General features: G+C 39.2%; 1 protein-coding gene across 1 annotated transcript in view; it reads left to right on the forward strand.

Moving 5' to 3' along the window:
* Nucleotides 1–23037, forward strand: part of TOM1 (target of myb1 membrane trafficking protein) — an 80942-nt gene that overhangs the window by 38948 nt on the left and 18957 nt on the right. Inside the window, exons 9-10 of the mRNA XM_075182987.1 lie at nucleotides 3167–3215; nucleotides 5329–5434. Coding sequence (XP_075039088.1) covers nucleotides 3167–3215; nucleotides 5329–5434 — 155 coding nt within the window. The remainder of the gene's footprint in view (nucleotides 1–3166; nucleotides 3216–5328; nucleotides 5435–23037) is intronic.

Here is a 23037-nt window from a genome sequence, read left to right on the forward strand (position 1 = left end):
GTTTTTTAATCGATTACCTCAATAGACTCTCTTGTCGCTTTTCCCTATTGTCAGCACTAATGCAATCAATGCACACTGGATCCAATAGTAAACAGAGAAGCCATTCACTATAATGGCAGCTCACAAAGTAGTGCAGAGAACTTATGGGCATCCACAATGATTATACCACTGTTAACAGATTTTTGGCAGTGGGCAAAAGGTTGCTTATGTATGTTTAAAAAAAAAAAAAAAACAAAACTAGCAGAAAAGCGAAGTGTGTGAACACACCGCCCTGGCAATGAAGTTAAGATAATGTGTAATTCACAGTGGTTATGTCTGGTACAGTCCTTACCATAGAAAAACTAGTTAAGATGTCTAATAAACCACCTGGCATATAAGTTATTGTATATAAAAGACATGAAATAAAATTGTGGTCCTCATGGGTGATTTTAATTAGCCATATTTAAATTGGGACAATAAAACTAGTAGGTCAGCAAAGGAAGATCATTTTTATCTTTTAAAAGACAAAGGCTTTTCTCAAGTGGTAGAAGACCCAACTGGAGGAGTAGGGCTGCTTGATGATGATGATGATAATAATAGAACAGATATTATCTAATGAACAGGAGAAGGGGCATTTAGGAAATAATGATCACACCATGGTAACATTTGAGTTGAGCTTCAATAAAATGTTCCTTAAGAGAGCTACACAAACTATGATTTTTAGTAGGGCAAAAAGTTTAATCAGGCCTGAGAAGTATTAAAGCTTGCATACAGGGATCGTGTACTCTTAAATAAAAGTAAGGTGACCACATTTTATGTACTCTTTCAAGTACATAAATCTTTCTAGGAAGGCAACCAATGTAGTTAAATAAGAAAAAGTATTGTAATATTAAAAAAATAGCATGTAAATTGTGAAAACTAGAAGGGTCTGAAAATTATGGAAATACGAGAAATGTAGCAGTTTTAATGTAACATGTGTTAAGGTCAGCAAAGATTGAAACTGAAAAACAGATTGCAAAAGATAGCGAGATAAATGCCCAAACCTTTGTTTATGTATATAAACCAATAATTGCCTACTCTCCCTGAATTTATAGAATTACTCCCGGGAGAGCACTGCAAACTCCCGCTTCCTGCCCTCTTCCCTAGTGAAGTGTTTGGGAGCAGGATTTAATGAGGCAATTCACAGAGAATCGCTTCATTCTGACCCCACCCAGCCGTATTGGGCCTCAAGTCATTGAGCAGCTGGGGGCTGCGCTTAATGACTTAATATGTGTAGCCACATTCCCCTGGACCCAGCATCAGAATCAGCCCTCTGGAATATCCAGAAGGGGAGATAAACAAATAAAATATTGGCAAGTATGTTTAAAAGGTAAATTAAAATTCTAGTAACACAGGCCAACTCCCCCCCCCTTCACCTTTGCACTAATGCTCGCCCCATCCATTTATTTCTATAACGCATTTCCTCTCTCTAGCAGAATATACTGCTGCATATTCCTTACCTGTCCTCCAAGGCAGCAAGACTTGAGAGTATATTTACTAAACTGCAGATTTGGAATAAGTGGAGATGTTGCCTATAGCAACCAATCAAATTCTAGTTGTCATGTATTTAGTAATTTCTACAAAATGACAGCTAGAATATGCTTAGTTGCTATAGGCTACATCTTCACTTTTTCAAACCCACAGTTTAGTAAATCTAGTCTTGGTCTCAATTGCGATTCTAAACTATGCAGTAGTACAGGAACAATTTGTCACTGAATAAGCGTGAAGTTCATTCATTCTGGTTTGCTACCAGACTGAGCTCACTGAGGAATGGCCATGTCTCACTACAGTTGCAGGGGTGGGCCCCCACAGTGAGACCCTAGTACAGTGTGGAACAAGTACAGGGAGAGATTTCTGTGCTGGTCTCCCTCCATCTAATCTGCTTCCTGTGGGCTGTAAAATATGGCTTAACAGACTGCATCGTGTTTGTCAGTGATTTATATATAAATGATAAATAAAAAAATAATTATAAAAGATAAAGAAAAATCTGTAGTTTTAAATATATTTTGTTTTTGTCTGTATTTACAAAGGAGTAATAATATTCCAGGATATATGTTGCATCTTGTAAGCATGACTTCTGCTTTAGGAAAATTATTTAAAGGGACTCTCAGGGATGTGGTTCGAAATATATTGTAGAAAATACCACAATTTTATGCAGTACTGGACATGACTGACATATATGAATTATTTCTATATGTATCCTTAAGTCTCACACTGAATCTTGGTTATGCAATTGATCCAGTATATAATTGGATTTGCAAATGTGTTTCACAGTATAATATTCAGAATAAGATAAGAGTGCTGGGTCTATGGGAAAAGGTATGTACATGGATAGAGAAATGGTTGTAGAATACAAATTGTAGCTGTGATTGGAGCCTATTCAGACTAAGCTAAAGTTGTTAGTGAAATGGCTGATTACATGTAATGTAGATAAATTGAGGGTTATGTTCCTAGGCCATGGTGGTAACTGTTCTACTTGCACATTAAATGGAATGCAATTGATGAACATTGTGAAAAGTGGACAAGGTTTCATCAGTTGTATAAAAAAGACTGTTCCCCTTGATCACAGGAAAGGGTTTTTTTCAGTAAGTTAAGCTATGTGGTGACAAATTCACAGAGCTTGAAAAATGGGTTCACCATTTTTGGGAGCAGGAAGATTCCTCCCCTCCCCTCTTGTGAGGATAATTTGTTAATTTCCACCAGAGATTTTGTTTTGCTTCATCTGGATCAACCAACTAGAATTTCTCAAAGGTTGAACTTTAGGTTGAAGTGTCTGTCTTTTTCAGCCTTGCACAGAATAACACCGTATTTCCACCCATATTCGGACATCACCAGTATGTATTTGCACCTGCCCTGTAGCAGGTGTACATTTCTGCAGGTCTGCATGAGCCTGTGTTAGAATGCCATTCCTTCCCCTGTCTTGGCTCTCCAGGCTCAGGTCGGCATAAGTGCTACAATCATCCAAGTCTGCATCCACTTTCTGCACATCCGCAGTATGAATTTATGCAAGAACCGCTACACAAGCTGACGTACCAGCCGCTAAGTGTTAGCGTTCTAATTTCTTCAAAAGTTTTCTCTGTTTTCAATATACGATGCACAATTTTTGTTCGTTATGAAAACTATCTGAATTTACCATTTTTACTTTCAGGTTTGAGAGGATGTTTGCTGGTCAGACTACTAGAGTTGCAGAAACTCAGGTAATTAAACTTTACTTTTACATATAGAATTTTGTTAAAATATATTATTTAACTAAATCCCTACAAAGAACTAGTTAAATAATACACATTGATAGTACTTCCTATTCAAATACACATTTAAAAGAACTACTTTTTGGATTGATAACTGATGTTAATGTCCTTTATTGCCATTGGCTTACAGCATTTGGAATGCTGAGTAACTATGTATCACCTGTTTCATGTTTCTTATCTCGCCCAGGATAATTCTGCCACACACTTCACATGTTGGCGTAATATTCTCTAAAGTATTATAGGCATAATTGATGGGGTTGGAAAACCGTAACTTACTGTATTTGCATTATAATACTTTATATATAGCTTAGTAAAATTTGCATAGAAGATTTCAGGCTAGTTTTCATTTCCAGTAAATCCCATAAAAGATCCTAAAATCTAAGCCTCTCAGTTTCTTCATGGATGATATAGTCCTCATTTGGCCAAATCTAAACTTAACATTGGAATGAAAAGCTATAGCTATTTTTATATATCAAAGCACTATGGCTTTCCTTTTCTGTTCTAACATGCGTCACTCATGGCGACAATGATTACCTACTTAACCATTGCTGTTCCAATCACCTATGTGGCCGTTCAGAGTGACCAACAGAGTGATCAGGCCACATTGACCAATGACACAGGTCCCTATTAGAGCAGTTGGCACATAAGGACCTACAGTGGTCATTTGATAACCAGATTTACAGGTTTGATCCAAATAAACCAGAGTAGCTTTCCTGCAGTGCCCTATTGTTAGATTATGCTTTGGTGAATTACATCAATATAACAAATCATTTTCCCCCTATCATGAATAAATACATTTTATTTTGTGTAAATATTACTATTGACCCGCACTTATAGATCGATTCTCTAACAAATTGGACATATTCAATATTTTTGTATGTTAGAAAGCATAAAATAAAGTCTTGTATGCATTTCACAGTTTAAATCAATTTTGTAAAAGTAGATAAGAATATCTTGGGAATTTTAATTTTGCCTTTTTGTGTATAATACACATAAATTCATAATATAGTTACTTGACTATGGTACCAATAAAGGTAAATCATGGAAAATAGAGCAACCTATGTATTTTTCAAAAGGTAAAAATTCCCTTTTTAAAAGCGTGTTACTCAATTGTAAATGCTAATTTGTTTGAAAAATAAAGAAAACAAATGTTCTAAATTAAGGACATGGGTTTATCTGAAACTTGCTACTTGTTGTCCAAATGATCTTGTTTACCTGACATCAAGCCAGCCACTTAAATATCATGGCTTATAGGTCAGTATAATCCATCAGCGCACTGTTCCATACTTTGTGATTTAATATTTACATGCATAATCGCCTCCCGCATCAGCTTCCATTGAAAGGATGATAATATTAGATAATAGAAAAAATGTTTAATACAGTAGGGGAGATATGTAATACATGTCCGGAAGATTTTGTATTGCAAATGGTAATTTGTTTTGCAGTTAGGAGCAGCAACGTGAAATGAATTAACGTGCTTGGCCTGTTGAAACTGCTGATTATTGTTTAACGGTACCTTATAAAGAGCACAGCCCACTCTTGATTTCCCACTAAAATGTTAGCGTGCCGAGCATTATCCCTGCTGGAAAGATTTACTCCTGACTGATCTTGCCGTGCTGCTGCATGTTATTATAGTGTTTTTACCTAAACATATAAGATAACAAGGCAAGTCACAAACAGGGATTCTTAATGTGTCGCTAAGAAAAAGTTATTCTCTTGTCTTTATACAGTCCCCTCAGATTGGTACCGAACAAATGCAATTTCTTTGTGTTATGTATAACTGCATATTGGTTTTTCTTTTTTTTTTCTGCTTTTATATCTGTCTGTGTGTTACATACATTTTTCCGGGTCTCCTGTTGTCTTTGTGCACTTGATTGTCTTTACTACCAACAACAAGATTTTTAATACCAGTCTTCTCCAAGTTCATCCATCTGCCAAGTTACCATCAAGCGTTTTTACAGGACCATCTAATACATCACACTATATTTCTGAAGCAATGATAGATGTGCAGACTGGTTTATGCTATGAAGGAACGTATATCTATCCCTTTTTCTTTTTTAAGGTCCAAAGTAACAGAGAATCCTTACCATCTTTCATTAACCTTGAAACAACATCCTCGGCCATCCAGCCTCCTGCTGCAACCCTCTCTGCACAGCTGGCCACTCTCAGTAAGTTGCCTTAATGGCATACTGCATGTTTTACTCTTTATATACTAACCTGTATTACAGCTAGGTTCTAGCGTTGGATACTCTCTGCCTCATTGAACGTAGCAAGCGGATCTACTCAGAAATGTAGGGTAATATAAGTGACGGTGTAAACTTTTTATCAGGGCTGTCCATTATATGAAGCTATGTACTCCTTTAAGTATACAGCATACACCCTCAAATATGAGGTTGCACGTTCAAAATCTAGATTTTCAGTAACCTGCTGTTCCAATGACGAAGAAACTGAACCTAATGCAGATGGTAGACAATCTAGTCTGCACTCACACATCATCAGATCACATTAAACATATATTCTCTCCACAGCTGCTCCTGAGCTCTGGCGGGCATAGAGGAAATATGTCCCATCTGGAGCAGTGGTTGGCAAGAGGGAAACATGATTTCAGTAGCTAGCGGAGTCCATTAGCCTGGTGAACAAAGAAATGTAAATGCAAAAAAATAAGAATTTTGATGGAATTAAGAAAACAGATTTATAACCACAAACTTATTATTAATTTTGACTATGGTCATATTTAATACAACAAATAGAACAAATCTGTTAAACTATGCTGTAAGATAGTAGTATTCTCAGCATACATGGGGCGGTCATTTACAAAACCCACACAGTGCTCTCTGCAAAACACCTTGATTTTGCACTGACGTTCCTGGTTTATCCGCCCATATCATGTGGATAGGTGGACAAATCTGAAGAGGCGCACCGTACAAAAATGTAAATCCCCTATTAAAGTCCAGCCTTCTATCAGTTAACCCCTTCGCTAAGGGCGATTACTGTGAAGGGCGAGTCCATTATGTCCTAAAAAGTGCATACAGGGTTCCAGGGCTAAAGCAATAGTAGGTGCTAGGGAACAGGACCAAGGACATGATTGCTCAAAATGTCAGACATATGTCCGACATGCCCCTGGCACTGGTGTAAAAAGAGCCAGGAATGGGGAGGCTTAAAAAAAAAAGCTTCTGTCTCCCTCTGACACTTAGACATGCAGTACCCTCATTTGAAAGAGGTGGTGTGGGGTGTCCTCTTTCAAACAGTTGTGTACAGTAGTAGATATTGTTTGGTGATCACTCGCCAGACAATATCCACTATTTATACACTACAGTGAATAAAAAAGAGCCAGTTTACATGAAAATGTCTATACAAAAGAAAAATGTGGTACAAGTTGTTTCAAAAGACCTTGAGCTGTTCATCAAGTTATGGTATTGTTCTGTTGTTATTTTCCAAACTTCTGTTTGCATTAGGGATGAGCGCGCTCGGATTTCTGAAATCCGAGCCCACCCGAACGTTGCGGATCCGAGTCGGATCCGAGACAGATCCGGGTATTGGCGCCAAATTCAAAAGTGAAACTGAGGCTCTGACTCATAATCCCGTTGTCGGATCTCGCGATACTCGGATCCTATAAATTCCCCGCTAGTCGCCGCCATCTTCACTCGGGCATTGATCAGGGTAGAGGGAGGGTGTGTTAGGTGGTCCTCTGTGCTGTTTAGTTCTGTGCTGTTTAGTTCTGTGCTGTTTAGTTCTGTGCTGTTTAGTTCTGTGCTGTTTAGTGCTGTGCTGTGCTGTGCTGTGTTCTGCAGTATCAGTCCAGTGGTGCTGTGTGCTGTGCTCTGTCCTTCTGAGGTCAGTGGTGCTGCTGGGTCCTGTGCTGTGTCCTGTTCAGTCCAGTGGTGCTGTGTCCTGTGCTCTGTGCTTCTAAGGGCATAGTTATTTCCCCAATATTCCCCTGTGTTTAAAAAAATAAAAAAATTTTTTTTTTATAAAATACCAAAAACTACTTTAATATTTTTTAATTACCACAAAATTTTCACAACCAATCCTGCAGTATAAGTAAAAAAAAAAAATATATAATAATTATAACCAAATTTGCAAAACCAATCCAGCATTATAAGTCCATTGGTACTGCAATATTACCAAGTTCACACATTCAGCAGTAAAAGTCCAGTGGTACTGCAATATTACAAAGTTTACACATTCTGCAGTATCAGTCCAGTGGTGCTGTGTCCTGTGCTCTGTCCTGCTGAGTTCCGTAGTGCTGCTGGGTCCTGTGCCGTGTCCTGTTCAGTCCAGTGGTGCTGTGTCCTGTGCTCTGTGCTTCTAAGGGCATAGTTATTTCCCCATTATTCCCAAGTTTGTAAAAAATAAAAAAAAAGTAAAAAAAAATAAAAAATTAAAAAAAAAAAATAATATATAATAATTATAACCAAATTTGCAAAACCAATCCAGCATTATAAGTCCATTGGTACTGCAATATTACCAAGTTCACACATTCTGCAGTATCTTGTGCTACATATAATGGAGAGCAAAAATTTGGAGGATAAAGTAGGGAAAGATCAAGACCCACTTCCTCCTAATGCTGAAGCTGCTGCCACTAGTCATGACATAGACGATGAAATGCCATCAACGTCGTCTGGCAAGCACGATGCCCAATCTCCTAGTACAGGGCATGTAAAATCCAAAAAGCCCAAGTTCTCAAAAAACAGCAAAAAAAGAAACTTAAAATCATCTGAGGAGAAACGTAAAGTTGGCAATATGCCAATTACGACAAGTAGTGGCAAGGAACGGCTTAGGCCCTGTCCCGTGTTCATGACTAGTGGTCCAACTTCACCCAAGGATCAAAGCCCTCCTCCCCCCCCCTACAAAAAATTTAAGAGAGTTATGCTGTCAGCAACAACAACAAAACAGCAAAGAACTCTGCCTTCTAAACAGATGACATCACAAATCCCCAAGGCGAGTCCAAGGGTGTTGTTGGTTGTGAACCCTGACCTTCCCATCACTGTACGGGAAGAGGTGACTCCATCCAGCATTTGCAGCACGCCCTCTGCATATGCTGGAAGGATCACCCACAGTCCAGTTACAGATTTGGCTAATGAAGGTGTGAATGTTGTGCACTGGGAGGAGGATATTGATGTAGCTGGCGCTGAGGAGGATGTTGATGATTATGATGCAGACAGATACCAAATTGCATTTCTCAATTTCTATTTATATTCTAGATTATATAACGGCTGAAAAGTTTTCTGTTTTACTCCTAGTGGAGAGGGGATCTGATGCAGACAGATACCAAACTGCCTTTGTCCATTTCTTTGTATATTTGAATTGCTAGTTCTACAGTCTATGCAGGCTGCTTTATTTATATTCAACTACAAGTGTAGGGCGGGGGGGGGGGCATAGATAGCCACCAAAGTAACGTGGTCCATTTAATTTCACTTTCTAGCTCCACAGTCTGTGCAGCCTGCTTTTTTTTATCTTCAAAGTATTTATATTTACAAGCCTTGCAATCTAAATTAACTAGAGGTAGTGACGTGGTAGAACTCCAAAAGGCAGTTTGGAAGCCCCTGTACAAACTGGCTCTATTTTTTAACTGAGTTGTCCCCCCTCCAGTGTGTACTCGGAAAGAGTTTTTAGTGCAGCGGGGAACCTGGTCAGTGAGCGGCGAAGGAGGTTGCTTCCTCACAACGTTGAAAAAATGATGTTTATAAAAATGAATAATCAATTCCTCAATGAAGTACAGCACTGCCCTCCAGACAGTACAGAGGGACTGTGGTTGTGGAGTCCAGCGGGGACGAATTGATAATGTGTGAGGAGGAGGAAGTACACACTGTAGGGGGAGAGGAATCAGAGGTTGAGGATAAGGACGACATCTTTCCTCAGTAGAGCCTGTTTAGTTTGTACAGGGAGAGATGAATTGTTTTATTGGTGTGGGGGCCCAAACAAACCAATCATTTCAGCCACAGTTGTTTGGTAGGCCCTGTCGCTGAAATGATTGGTTTGTTAAAGTGTGCATGTCCTATTTCAACAACATAAGGGTGGGTGGGAGGGCCCAAGGACAATTCCATCTTGCACCTTTTTTTTTGGCATTATGTGACCATTCAACAGTCGTTTGCCATGTTCAAAAAGTAAAAGAAAATGCCAACAAATTCAATAAATTAAATCAAAAGTTAAATGCCCTGTCATTATTTAAAACAAGAGGTATTGACGTGCTAGAATTAGTGTAGTGTTAAGATGTTATAAACACTACACTTGGAAATTGGAGGAGGTAATGTGGCCCCGGTATCAAATTGGGTACCGGGGCCACCCCACTATGCAGTCCAGATACTTGTTTGGTGGAATTCCGACACGTGGAGGGTTTTTAAATTATATTGTGGCCTCGGTACCAAATTGTGTACCGGGGCCACCACACTACGCAGTCAAGATACTTGTTTGGTGGAATTCAGACCAGTTGAGGGTTTTATTATTATATTGTGTGGACCACTCTATCTATACCACACTACAACTCTATACCACTCTATTTCCTACTTTAATTCTATTTAATTCTATTTCCTACTTTAATTCTATTACTAATTAATTAACATAAAGAGGAACAAAAAAAAACCAATTTTACCAAAAGTATAATATGACTTAGACTTACAAACACTACACTTGAAAGATCGTGCCTTTAAATGAAAAAGTAAGTCTTCATTGCACGACTATGTGCAACAGGGACAGTTTTTTTCTTTACAAAGTCAACTAATAACACTTGGACCCTGTCTGTCTTTAACATACTTAATGGGATCTCAATGACGAATTGTCTGTAGCATGTTTGGAGGAGGTATTGTGGCCCCGGTATCAAGTTGGGTACCGGGGCCACCCCACTACGCAGTCCAGATACTTGTTTGGTGGAATTCTGACACGTGGAGGGTGTATTTATTTTATTGTGGCCCCGGTATCAAGTTGGGTACCGGGGCCACCCCACTACGCAGTCCAGATACTTGTTTGGTGGAATTCTGACACGTGGAGGGTGTATTTATTTTATTGTGGCCCCGGTATCAAGTTGGGTACCGGGGCCACCCCACTACGCAGTCCAGATACTTGTTTGGTGGAATTCTGACACGTGGAGGGTGTATTTATTTTATTGTGGCCCCGGTACCAAATTGTGTACCGGGGCCACCACACTACGCAGTCCAGATACTTGTTTGGTGGAATTCTGACACGTGGAGGGTGTATTTATTTTATTGTGGCCCCGGTATCAAGTTGGGTACCGGGGCCACCCCACTACGCAGTCCAGATACTTGTTTGGTGGAATTCTGACACGTGGAGGGTGTATTTATTTTATTGTGGCCCCGGTATCAAGTTGGGTACCGGGGCCACCCCACTACGCAGTCCAGATACTTGTTTGGTGGAATTCTGACACGTGGAGGGTGTATTTATTTTATTGTGGCCCCGGTATCAAGTTGGGTACCGGGGCCACCCCACTACGCAGTCCAGATACTTGTTTGGTGGAATTCTGACACGTGGAGGGTGTATTTATTTTATTGTGGCCCCGGTATCAAGTTGGGTACCGGGGCCACCCCACTACGCAGTCCAGATACTTGTTTGGTGGAATTCTGACACGTGGAGGGTGTATTTATTTTATTGTGGCCCCGGTACCAAATTGTGTACCGGGGCCACCACACTACGCAGTCAAGATAGATAGATGCGTATCATAGATAAAGTACATTCAGTGGTGTGGGGCAAATTGAAAAATATTCAAAATGCACTGACATTATCAAAAACAAGAGGTTGTCACACGCTAAAACTCCAACATGTATATGATGGAGAGGATGGAGGAGCAGCCGTATGTGTAGTGTAATGCAGACCTGTTGAAGGTTTTTTATATATTTTATTGTGGTGCCCAGTGCCCACTCCTCTACGCAGTCCAGGTACATTTATTGGTGCGATTCATAAAAGTTCAGGGTTTTTAATATATTGTGGTGACCCACTCCTCTACGCAGTCCAGGTACATTTATTGGTGCGAATCAAACAAGTTGATGGTTTTCTTATTATATATATTGTGGTGACCCACTCCTCTACGCAGTCCAGGTACATTTATTGGTGCGATTCATAAAAGTTCAGGGTTTTTAAGATATTGTGGTGACCCACTCCTCTACGCAGTCCAGGTACATTTATTGGTGCGATTCATAAAAGTTCAGGGTTTTTAATATATTGTGGTGACCCACTCCTCTACGCAGTCCAGGTACATTTATTGGTGCGATTCATAAAAGTTCAGGGTTTTTAATATATTGTGGTGACCCACTCCTCTACGCAGTCCAGGTACATTTATTGGTGCGATTCATAAAAGTTCAGGGTTTTTAATATATTGTGGTGACCCACTCCTCTACGCAGTCCAGGTACAATTATTGGTGCGAATCATAAAAGTTCAGGGTTTTTAATATATATTGTGGTGACCCACTCCTCTACGCAGTCCAGAAAGATACCTTGTTGCAACGTTTTGGACTAATAACTATATTGTGAGGTGTTCAGAATACACTGTAAATTAGTGGAAATGCTTGTTATTGAATGTTATTGAGGTTAATAATAGCCTAGGAGTGAAAATAAGCCCAAAAACTTGATTTTTAAACTTTTTATGTTTTTTTCAAAAAAAATCCGAATCCAATACCTTAAATCCGAACCGAGACCTTTCGTCAAGTGTTTTGCGAGACAAATCCGAACCTCAAAAATAACGAAAATCCGGATCCAAAACACAAAACACGAGACCTCAAAAGTCGCCGGTGCACATCCCTAGTTTGCATGCTAATGTTTGATAACGAAAATCTATGGTGTTTTTGAAAAATACAAAGTCTTCTGAAAAGAACAATGTATGATTTGTCCCAACTGTCTCGATTTTGACGGGACATGCCGATTTGTGGACCACAAATTGGACAGGGCTGAACAGGATGTGCAGAGTTTTACCTAAATATGGCAATTTGCGGTCGGAACGTACACTAGGTGGGGCTTGTTTTCTCTCAGTTTCAGGATTCTATATGTTGGGAGGTATGGTACTGCACAGAACAATTACTAAATTAAACTGAAAAACTTTGCGTTTCTGACGTGTGCACAAGTAAGTGCAAAGTGGTTCCCATTAATAGTGTAGTGTAGGGGAAGATTCAATGCTTGGCCATGTGCCAAGAATCCCTCGGAACAGTCCGTAATGGCCTCGCACCCCATAGGTATGTAGGAAAATCAGAAATATTATGGGTAACGCAGTACCCAGGTATAAGTGCATCAGCACCGTTTGTGAGGCTTGCAGAGACCTTTTATCAGAGAGGAGATGGCGAAAACACCTCATCAGCACATGTAACATCCATAAAAATCTGCCCCGTTACTCCTCCTCTAATTTTAATAATCTTGTACTGCAAAAGAAGATCTAATTTTTCCACTGTTTCATGAAGCAAAACTCAGCAGTGTGCATGCTACTTACTTTGTAGGGAACACCCTCACTGCACCCAACTCCTCTGCTTTGCCTATGCCAACATCTGTTTTTCCCGCAATCCTGTCATCTTGCTCCGTAAACCTGCGAGCAGAAATCAAAGAACAGGGCTGTGTGATTAGAACACTAAACACTGCTATGCTGTGTGTGCTGAATGTATATGTAGAGTCTTGCGTATATATCCATTTGTTTCATTAATTTTAAATGCAATTATAATTTCCCTTTTAAGCACATTACATCTATATTATCTAATTACTACTAGCCCATTGTGCAAGCCTCACTATCCTCCCTCGGCAAGCCAAGTCAGACTGAAGGTGACGTGGTCGTTATTTTGTGAAAAACAAAAATTGTAATGTCCGAAGCTCAACAAAAATGTATATTTTTATATTCTACAGGATCAAGGGCATATGGGCGGGCGATACAGACGAGGTTGTACATATCACTTGGATTGGTTAGAGCGAACTTAGAGAGTGTATTGTTGTGGTGGGTGCAGTGATTCTGTGATGTAATTACTGCAAATATGATTGAGTTTGTGGATGAAATGGTTTACGATTTCTTGAGCATTAATCATATTAAGAAATAAAGTAGCTTAGGAGAAAAATTAGTCCATTGAATTTACTCTTTGATTGAGATTTTAGAATCTATGGCTAAGGTGAAAGCTGTAGAATAGTAATACTATTAAACCTAGCAGTGAATCTAATTTTGGTAAAGATGTAACATTTTACTACCTTTTACAGAATTTTTTGTTTGTTTGTTTTCTGCATATTTTGACTTCTATGAAAAATGAAGAGAATAGACAGAAACAACATTTGATATGCTAATCTATAACAGCAGAAATAACCTACCTAAAAGTGCAAGTGTAGGGTGAATCACCAGCAGATAAATGCAAAGGCTTTTTCAGATCAACTTTTATATATTCTTTAAAGGACAAGATTAAGTGATGAGTTATAAAAGGAATCTGAATTGTGGTCTAGTGGATGAACCTTTAGGATAGTACTTGATTAGAAAATGCGGTGTGATTTTCTAAAGCTGGGATGAGTGTAATTTAAAATGGGAAAGGTGCTGGTGTTCAGAGAGATAATGTGTCCATTCCCATTAGCTATAGCAAGCCTGGCCAAATTGTGGCTTTCCAGGTGTTGTGAAACTACAAGCCCCAACATGCTTTGCCAGTAGATAGCCAGCCGATAGGCGGCAGGGCATGCTGGAACGTGTAGTTTCACAACACCTGGAGAGCCACAGGTTGGCCTGGCCTGAGCTAGAGAGTGAATTCAGTCGGTGATAGTGTATCGTGGAAAGGGTGGTGGTAGTTGAGCAGTGAAGTTGCCTAAAAGTGTGAAACAGAGAGTAATTCATGGTGGATGAAGTGAATCACAGCGCTCACAGGATATGGTTGGTAATAAAGAGTAGTGTGCCAATGCTTGTCACCAGGCAGACTTACAGTATTTAAACAAAGGACATTATTAGTTACAATATGTTGCAATGCATAAATGTAATGAAATAATCTAATATATAGTGGTGACCATAGTACGGTTCAGTATCGGTTTGATATATGTTTGGATATATCTGTCGGAAAGTGTTGAAAATGGAGGAGGAATGTGCATTGGAAGTATTTGGTTAATTATGCAATAGCTGCAATTTAAAGGTCAGGGAACTCTAAATTAAGACAGATGAAAGTATTGATACATATCCATCTTTAACCATCCCAAGATAATTAAGGTACAGACGTAGAGCCTAAAGGTGATTTTATCTAATTGTACTTGACTTTTTACTTTTCCAGATACAGCCTCTTTTAGTGCTATATAATGGCTTTCCCTTTTCCCTATTTAGGGAAAGTTTGCAGCACAGCTACATTAAATCTTCTGCTTGATGTAATACATTTTGTAAATTAAACTTTGATTTCTTTGATTCTAGTTTACAGTAATTAAGACTCTGGGCTTGAGTCATTAAGGAACGTAGCTGCTGGTTTTGTGTGTATTGTTAGCAAAAATCACGCTGCTCAGAGCCAGATGATGCGCAACCGACCGCAGCCACGTCCCAGTCCGCTTCCAGTGCAAATGTCACTTACTACAGCCTACAATTTAGTGAAGTGAACAGGGTAGGGAATGGGCGGATTCACGTAGGCAATATATACCATAAGGGCATTCCCGTGCATCCACGTCTAAGTCAAACTCAGGCACACACAGAAGTACGCTGGTTTTCTGCTGTAGCTCTCGTTCTAACTGGGGGGCTAGTTTACGTTCCGAATACTAGTGCTGACGGCTGAGTATGTATGCAAAAATATGTGTTTGCTATCAGGAGCAACTCTGTATATGTATTTTATGTACAGTAGACATTAAATACAGTCTAATAAATGTTTTTGCAAAAGAACTTAAAGGACTATATTATTGACAGGTAACATTAATTAAATATATATATATTTTTTTCTGCGCGTGAAATTTTATATTTCACATAGGTATTGTATGTATCCTGCAGTGTCTGGTCTAGTAGAGCAGAGTAAACCTACACCTGTAATCATCACCACACGTATCTTTAGATACATTTCCTGTTGACTGTAGGAGTATGCAGAACCGATTTATAACGCATGATGTGCTCAGTGGGCCGTCGTCATGAAGGAAAGTAAGGCAAAAAAGTGAGTAAATGTTCTCCGGAACAAACCATGTTACAATGTAAGGGGGTGCAAATTAGTTTATTATTTTGCACATAAGTTAAATACTGGCTGTTTTTCATCTAGCACACAGATACGTGATAGCTTTTTTTACACTGAAATTTAAAATTGATCTAGGACATAGCTTATCTCAACTACAAATCTGTCTCCACATTTTAAATTTACCCCCCCCCCCTTTCAATGCAACATGGTTTTGCCCAAGTGAAAAGTTACTCCTTTTTTATGCTTTGCTTTCCTTAATGACTCCGGGCCAGTATGTGTGCCTTAATGACTCGGGCCCTCTGAGTGTAACTTATTCTGCAAATTGCTAACAAACTTGAGCAACCTCCAGCAGGAATTCACATACAGGGAATGCCCACTAGGTGATTGATGGAATCTGTCCTGCAATCAGTCTTAAGGGAACAGATCTTTGCATAATATTCCTTAATGAAATGCACCTTGCAATTTAGGTAAGCTCGGCAACGTTTGTCTGAGACAAATGCTAGGTTATATAATGACAACTACGTATAATATTCATGTGCCCTTTGAACCTTATTTGGATCGTAATTTTTTCCTGACCTAATTAAATGTAGAACCCCTATTTTCCACTGCCAGCTCAAACTAGCTCAATACCACTTTTATTTTCATACTATTTAGATCAAGATCACACTTTTACTTTTAAAGGAGTTTCCTCTATTGCCCCCAGCTCCCCCCCTTATTTAGCAAAAATATAATGTTCCCTCCCATTTGATCCACACTTTACTTACATATTGGTTGGTAGTTCACTTTCAAGGGAGGGGTTGTTCTTTGGTATGTGTCTCCTTTCTCTGAAATCCTTTGTATGTGCTGCCAGCCATCAGCAATGTGTTTGTGGTCCAAGAGTTGGAACTCCACATTACTGACAGGCCATGCGGAGAATTGTAGTGCAACACCTCTGCACCCATAAGTTACCTATTCTTGTGGCCTTGTAGTAAATTTATACAGTGTACTATAATTTCTTCCACCTATACTTCCTCTTTCTCTCTCTCCGTCTCCCTTTTTTTTCTTTCAATATTTTTCCATTTTCTTTTTTAAATGTAAGAGTAGATTATATATTTCCATATGCCTATCCCTAGTCTTGTTCTTAAATTCACTTTCCTATTTTATTTTTATTTCAACCTTGTGGGTTATACAATTGCAATAGAGGAAAGAACATAACTACCTCTGCAGCCACACTGGTAAAACAAGATGAGGGCTTAGTTTATATTTCGGTATTCATATGTATTCTGAGCACATACTTTATGGTTTATGCTTTACTTCAGACTGCAGTGAAGCCTGAAACTTCTTTTCAGCAATAATCCTAGAATGGCTATGAATGTGCTCTCTGGATCAGCAGGGGACTATGTTTTATTAATGGGTGCTGAAAGTGAAATTCACACCAACACAAGCGCTTACTGTATTTCTGTACAGACTTTCAAAGACTATGACTATGAATAATTTTTATTCCACACTGATCTCACATGTACTCTGCAACTGACAAGTGCAACATTTGTGACTTATTCATTATGTCCAACAATCTGATTTATTTACAAACCCGTAGTTTAGAGATGAGCCGTGCTTTTAAGCTATTATTTCCAAGAGCCTGAAACTATTGATATTTACATACAATCGTCCTCATCAAGTCATAACATAATTTTTTTTTAATTTATTTTGTTTTTTAATTACTTTAAGTTTTCCGATATAGCAAAACGCAATCATCGCATACGTTGGGTTCCCATTGTTGTGTGTATGCAACAATTACACAAAACAACAAAATCTTTGACATCAGACCAAAGTTTCCCATATGAAACGTAAATATCCATTTAAAGGAAAAGCTTAGTGCTGTGAAGGTGCAAGCCAAAACGTAATAAGGGGATGGGGGAAAGAAGGAGGGGGGAGTAGCGGGGGGTTGGGGAGAGGGGGTTGAGGGTGAGGTTGATTCCTGGGGCCCAGCAAGCCCAACAGGAGAAAAATATCCTGGATGGTACCGTCAAGAGCAGCAGATGCAGATTAAACAACTGCAACTACAGAGTACAGTCATGACCAAAAGTTTTGAGGATGACACAAGTATTGGTTTTCACAAAGTGTTTTTAGACTTTTTTGTCAGATGTTGCTATGGTATACTGAAGTAAATTTACAAGCATTTCATAAGTGTCAAAGACTTTTATTGACAATTACATTAAGTTTATGCAATGAGTCAATATATGCAGTGTTGATCCTTCTTTTTGAAAACCTCTGCAATTCGCCCTGGCATGTTGTCAATCAACTTCTGGGCCACATACTGAATGATGGCCGTCCATTCTAGCCTAATCAGTGCTTATAGTTTGCAAGTTTTTGTGGGTTTTTGTTTGTCCACCCGATTTTTGAGGATTGACCACAAGTTCTCATTGGGATTAAGGTCTGGGGAGTTTCCTGGCCATGGACCCAAAATTTAGTTGTTTTGATCCTGAAGTTGCTCTTGGAGGATGTTTTGGTACCATTCTTTGGCTGTGTTCTTAGGCAAAATTGTGAGTATGCCCACTCCCTTGACTGAGAAGCAACCCCAAACATGCTTTAATGTTGGCATGAAACAGGACTGATGGTAGCGCTCACCTTTCCTTCTCTGGATAAGCGTTTTTCCAGATGCCCCAAACGATCTGAAAGTGGATTCATCGGAGAAAATTACTTCACCTCAGTCCTCGGCAGTCCAATCCCTGTGGCTTTTTTGCTGGCCTTCTTGACGCCCGGCCATCCTCCAAAAGTCTTTGCCTCACTGTGCGTGCAGATACACTCGCACCTGCCTGCTGCCATACCGGAGCAAGCTCTGCACTGGTAATGCACCGATCCCGCAGCTGAATCAACTTTAGGAGACAGTCCTGGTGCTTGCTGGACGTTCTTGGGCTCCCTGAAGCCTTTTTTTGCAACTATTGAACCTCCTTTTGGGATGAAGTTCTTTGTTATGGCAAAGAGGGACTTTGAAGTTAATTGCAATTCATCTGATCACTATTCATGACATTCTGGAGTATTTGCAAATTGTCATCATGAAAACTGAGGCAGCACACTTTGTGAAAAATAATGTGTCATTCTCAAAACTTTTGACCATGACTGTAAGGTCTGATAGTCTGTCTGCGGGGGAATTTTGATGAGACGAGATGGTATAATAGTACCATAAATTCCATTTTTTGGTACATTTTGTGAGTTTTATTTCTTCAGGTAAGCTGAAATTTTTTCCGTAGTTGCAAGGTACCAAGTTGTAACATTTTTAAACCTAGTCTCATGACAAAAAGGCCATAAATAGTTTTACTTTATCATTTATTTATCAATAAATAAGCCTACATGCAGAAGCCATATGTAAAAATATGAGTACATCCTTACTTCAATGACAGTAAAGAAGGTAAGTTGAGCCTGTTTCTGCTATTCATAGTGACATTATTTGCGTTGCTGCCTCTCAATAAAAGCAGAACTTTTGGCAGTTCGGTCTGGAGTTTTCACGTTGGTATAAACATAATCTCAAGAAGAAATAACATCTGCAATGATGTCTGGAAAGCAATTGTTGCTGCTCATGGGTCTGGCAAGGGTTCTAAGGCCATTTTCAGTAAATCTGAAGGCCATTTTTCTATAAAGATAGAATATTTACAAATAGAGCGCACCAAAGACAGTTGCCTATTTTTGTAGGTGTGGCCATCACAGTATAATCGCCCAAAGATTATGATGGGCCAAGAAATCGTGAAGGCTAGCTAGATCTGTGAATATACAGGTCTCTGTCAACATGATAAATGTTATAGTTCATGACTACCAGCAGAAACTGAAGTGTGATTTTCATGAAAGGGGACCCATAAGAAAACCCCTTCCCTCTCCCCCAAAAACACTGCAGTATGGCTTAGGCTTGAAAAGTTGCATATGAATGAACCACAAGACGTCTGAACAAACTAAACTAAAGTGTAATTATGTGGTCTTGAAGCACAATACCATGTTTGGTGAAAACCAGACACAGCGTGTCATAGTGATGAATGGGTTATAATTTTGGGTTGTTTTGCAGCCATAGGACCAAGATGCCTCTCAGACAAGGAGTCCACCAGAAACTTCTCTTTTTATGTAAGAGGATTGTAGTAGAAACTGTGACGCCATCTGTCCTTCAACTGAAGCTTGGCCAAAATTCGATCATGTAACATGACAATGATTCTAAGCACACCAGAAAATCCACAACTGAATGGCTGAAAAAGAGAAGAATAAAGGTTTTGGAATGGCCGAGTCCACACCTGAAACCCATTTAGATGCTGTGGTAGGAGTTTTATCCAATTAGGATCCGTGCGCACGGAAATCCGCAATGTTGCGGTACCATATTGACACTTTACTTGCACAACTGTGCATAATCGTGGGCGCGAATTCTAATTGAATATGCCACTTAGAGAGCTGTGCATAAAGTCTTGTACAATGAACTAAGTAATGTTGTAGGAAGTGTGTGCCAAAATTCCTCCCTATGAGAAAGTTTATATAACAAATGTGCATGTTTTACAATGTGGGTATTTGCAAAATACACCTTTTTATGAACATGGGTAAGCCTTTGATAAATTTGTGCAGAAAATGATTACTCCGAGTTATTGCTGGGAAAGTTGGCTCTACAAGCTTTTGTATCATGGAGTTTACTTATTTTTTCTTTGGCTTCTTCATGTTGGCCTATTTCTTTGTTGAATAAATAATCACCAAATTGACGATATGTAAAAACACAGATTTGAAAAGAGGGCATACTTTCTTTTTCACATGACTGTATACAGTATGTGATATTTTTATGTCCAGACTTCCCCATCTGAATCAGAGTAAGTTGAACATGTGCAACCATAGGGATTTCTGAGCTCATAACTGTTTATGGTACAGCTAAAATATGTATATGCCTGGAAAAAATTGCATGAGTCTCCTGCTGTTGCTGAGATATATTTTGGCCTACTTATATATCATAGGGGGCTGTGTATCTTGTAAACGGGCACTTGATTGATGTTTGCAATTTCAACTCCTATTTATGTGTAGCAAGGATAATTTTTTCTGTCTGCATTTTTGTGCTGATATTTTTGGTATAAAATGCAATCTATAGAAGAATAGAACTTCTAAAGTTGACATGTAACTGTTAGTGTTATTAATGACATTCAGGAAGTAATTGGAGAACACCTATTGACGACACTCCTGAATGCAAGTAACAATGCAAATGGGTATAAGTTCATTGGAAACAATGTGCATGATTTTCAGACACTGTTACATGCTTGTACTAGCGTTACAAATATACACACAAATTTAACGCTAGTGAGTATGAGGCTTATACACAAAATTCACTTTGTCCCTAACAGCAACCTGTTGCTTATTAGAGGGAGCAATAGTCACTAACCATGCTAACCTATGAGCCACAAAGATTCTAAATTTGGAAACATTCAAGCCTGAAAGAAACTTGTAAGAAAATGCTGCATTTCAATGTTGCCCCCGACAAACATTGTGTGAACCTGTCAAATAGAGTCCAGTTATGGTTTTATTAATTCTCGTATGCACGGCAGATGTTATAGTGATGTAACACTGATATGGAAATAAGATTTCAGGGTCAGAAATTCTAGGGCATGCGTTTTAAAATTACAGAATGTCCTGTTGAATGAGTGGTTTTACTGTTGGTAATAAATTTAATGCTGAATAGTTTGACAATACTCCTAAAAGGTATAATACAGTATAAGAAAGTATTGTATTGTTTTGTCAAGGGCTGAGAAGGGCATTATTTGTGTTGTCTTCAGGTAGAAAATTTGATAGCTCCACCCTGACACTTGGACTACCCTTTACTAATATAATAAATGCAGCCTCTAGATGTGAATGGTGGGTTACGAAGGATTGTTTTCTTTTCAGCAAGTATGACATCTGTTGAAACCATTGTGGTCTTTTGAGGTGTGTGGGCTGATATGACAATGATTAACGTAACAATGCAGGACAAAAGCTATGTTACAAACAACACATCTTTAGTAATATTCCAGCTATATCTGTAGAGATGCTCCTATACAATGGCAGACTTGCTCACACAAAGGAACCTATAGCATTCTATGAACAGCTAAATAATAATGCATACAATATGATTGCATGCTTTAAGATGACTGACTTTTAGAGGGGCTGTGTTATGAGGTTTTCCCAAGAGTGACCTGACTTTTGCCATTGGAAACATGTAACTTAATGCTTATTTTTCTAATATATAAAGTATTCTTATACCAATATATTACTACAACATAGATAGGGATGATAAATAATATATTACAAAAGCCATTAGTCAAAATGTAAATAAAGCACCTAGACTTTACAGCATACATGATAAAACGTTTTTTTGTTTTTTAAATCACTTTGGCAGTCTATAAGGAGAATGTTGGTGTTTAAGCATTTTCCGTAGTTTTTACTTCAGGCTGCTATTAATGATTTATGTTTCTGGTCTACCATGGCAACCTTAGTCGCATGGCACATAATTTATTATTTCGTTACAATGGCATCTGTCAAGGGATGGGATATATTAGGCAGCAAGTGAACAGTCAGTTTTTGAAGTTGATGTGTCGGAAGCAGGAAAAATTTGCAACCGTAAGGATCTGAGCAACTTTGACAAAGGCCAAATTGTGCTGGCTTGACTAGGTCAGAGCATCTCCAAAATGGCAGGTCTTGTGGGATGTTCCCGGTATGCAGTGGTTAGTACCTACCAAAAGTGGTCCATGGAAGGACAACCAGTGAACCGGCAACAGGATCATGGGTGCCCAAAGCTCATTGATGCATTGAGAAGTGAAGGCTAGGCCGTCTGGTCCACTCCCACAGAAGAGCAACTGTAGCACAAATTGCTGAAAAACTTAATGCTGGCCATGATAGAAAGTTTTGGGGTTTTTTTGTCAGCAAGTTTTTTCTCTTTGGGTAGCCAACTGTACCCAATCTGTAAAAATATTTCTTTTGAGCAGAGCCAACACCCCCTTATCTGACAGGCAGTGTATAGTTTGTAGGTTAAATTGGGGCATGCATCTGTCCCAATGAAGGAATACGTGAATTTGGTTTCAACAGCTATTTGGACATCCAGAATTCCAAAATAATTATAAAATTTTCGGTAAGATTTTCAATTTTACAAGATTGACTTTCCCAAGACTGACAAGAGATCTTTAGACGATGAGATCAAGTGATGTTTAGGAGACTATGACACTGGCATCATATTGAATTGGACAAATTGAGAAAAGTCTCTGTGAAATTTTGTATTCTTAATTATTTAAACTGATCCACCCACAGGAGTGTACAGGAAGCTATGAAAACCCTTGTTCACTTGCTTGTTATCTCTCGCCTTGACTACTGTAACCTCCTTCTCTCTGGCCTACCTGATTCTCGCCTTGACCCTCTTAAGTCTATCCTCAATGCTGCTGCCTGCCTCATTTTTCTCTCCTGCCGTTCTGTCTCTGCAATCTCCCTCCAACAGTCACTACATTGGCTCCCCATACCCTGCAGAATTAAATTTAAGCTCCTCACCCTCACCTTTTAAAGCTCTTAGTCAATCTTCCCCTCCCTACATCTCCAATCTCATCTCTACCGACCTACACTCCTACCCGCCCCCTCTGCTCCGCCTGTGACCGCCGCCTCACTACTTCACTGACCACCTCCTCTCACTCTCGTCTTCAGGACTTTACCTGGGCTGCTCCCCTGCTGTGGAACGATCT

Source organism: Mixophyes fleayi, chromosome 8 (assembly GCF_038048845.1).
Source record: "Mixophyes fleayi isolate aMixFle1 chromosome 8, aMixFle1.hap1, whole genome shotgun sequence".
NCBI lineage: Eukaryota > Metazoa > Chordata > Amphibia > Anura > Limnodynastidae > Mixophyes > Mixophyes fleayi.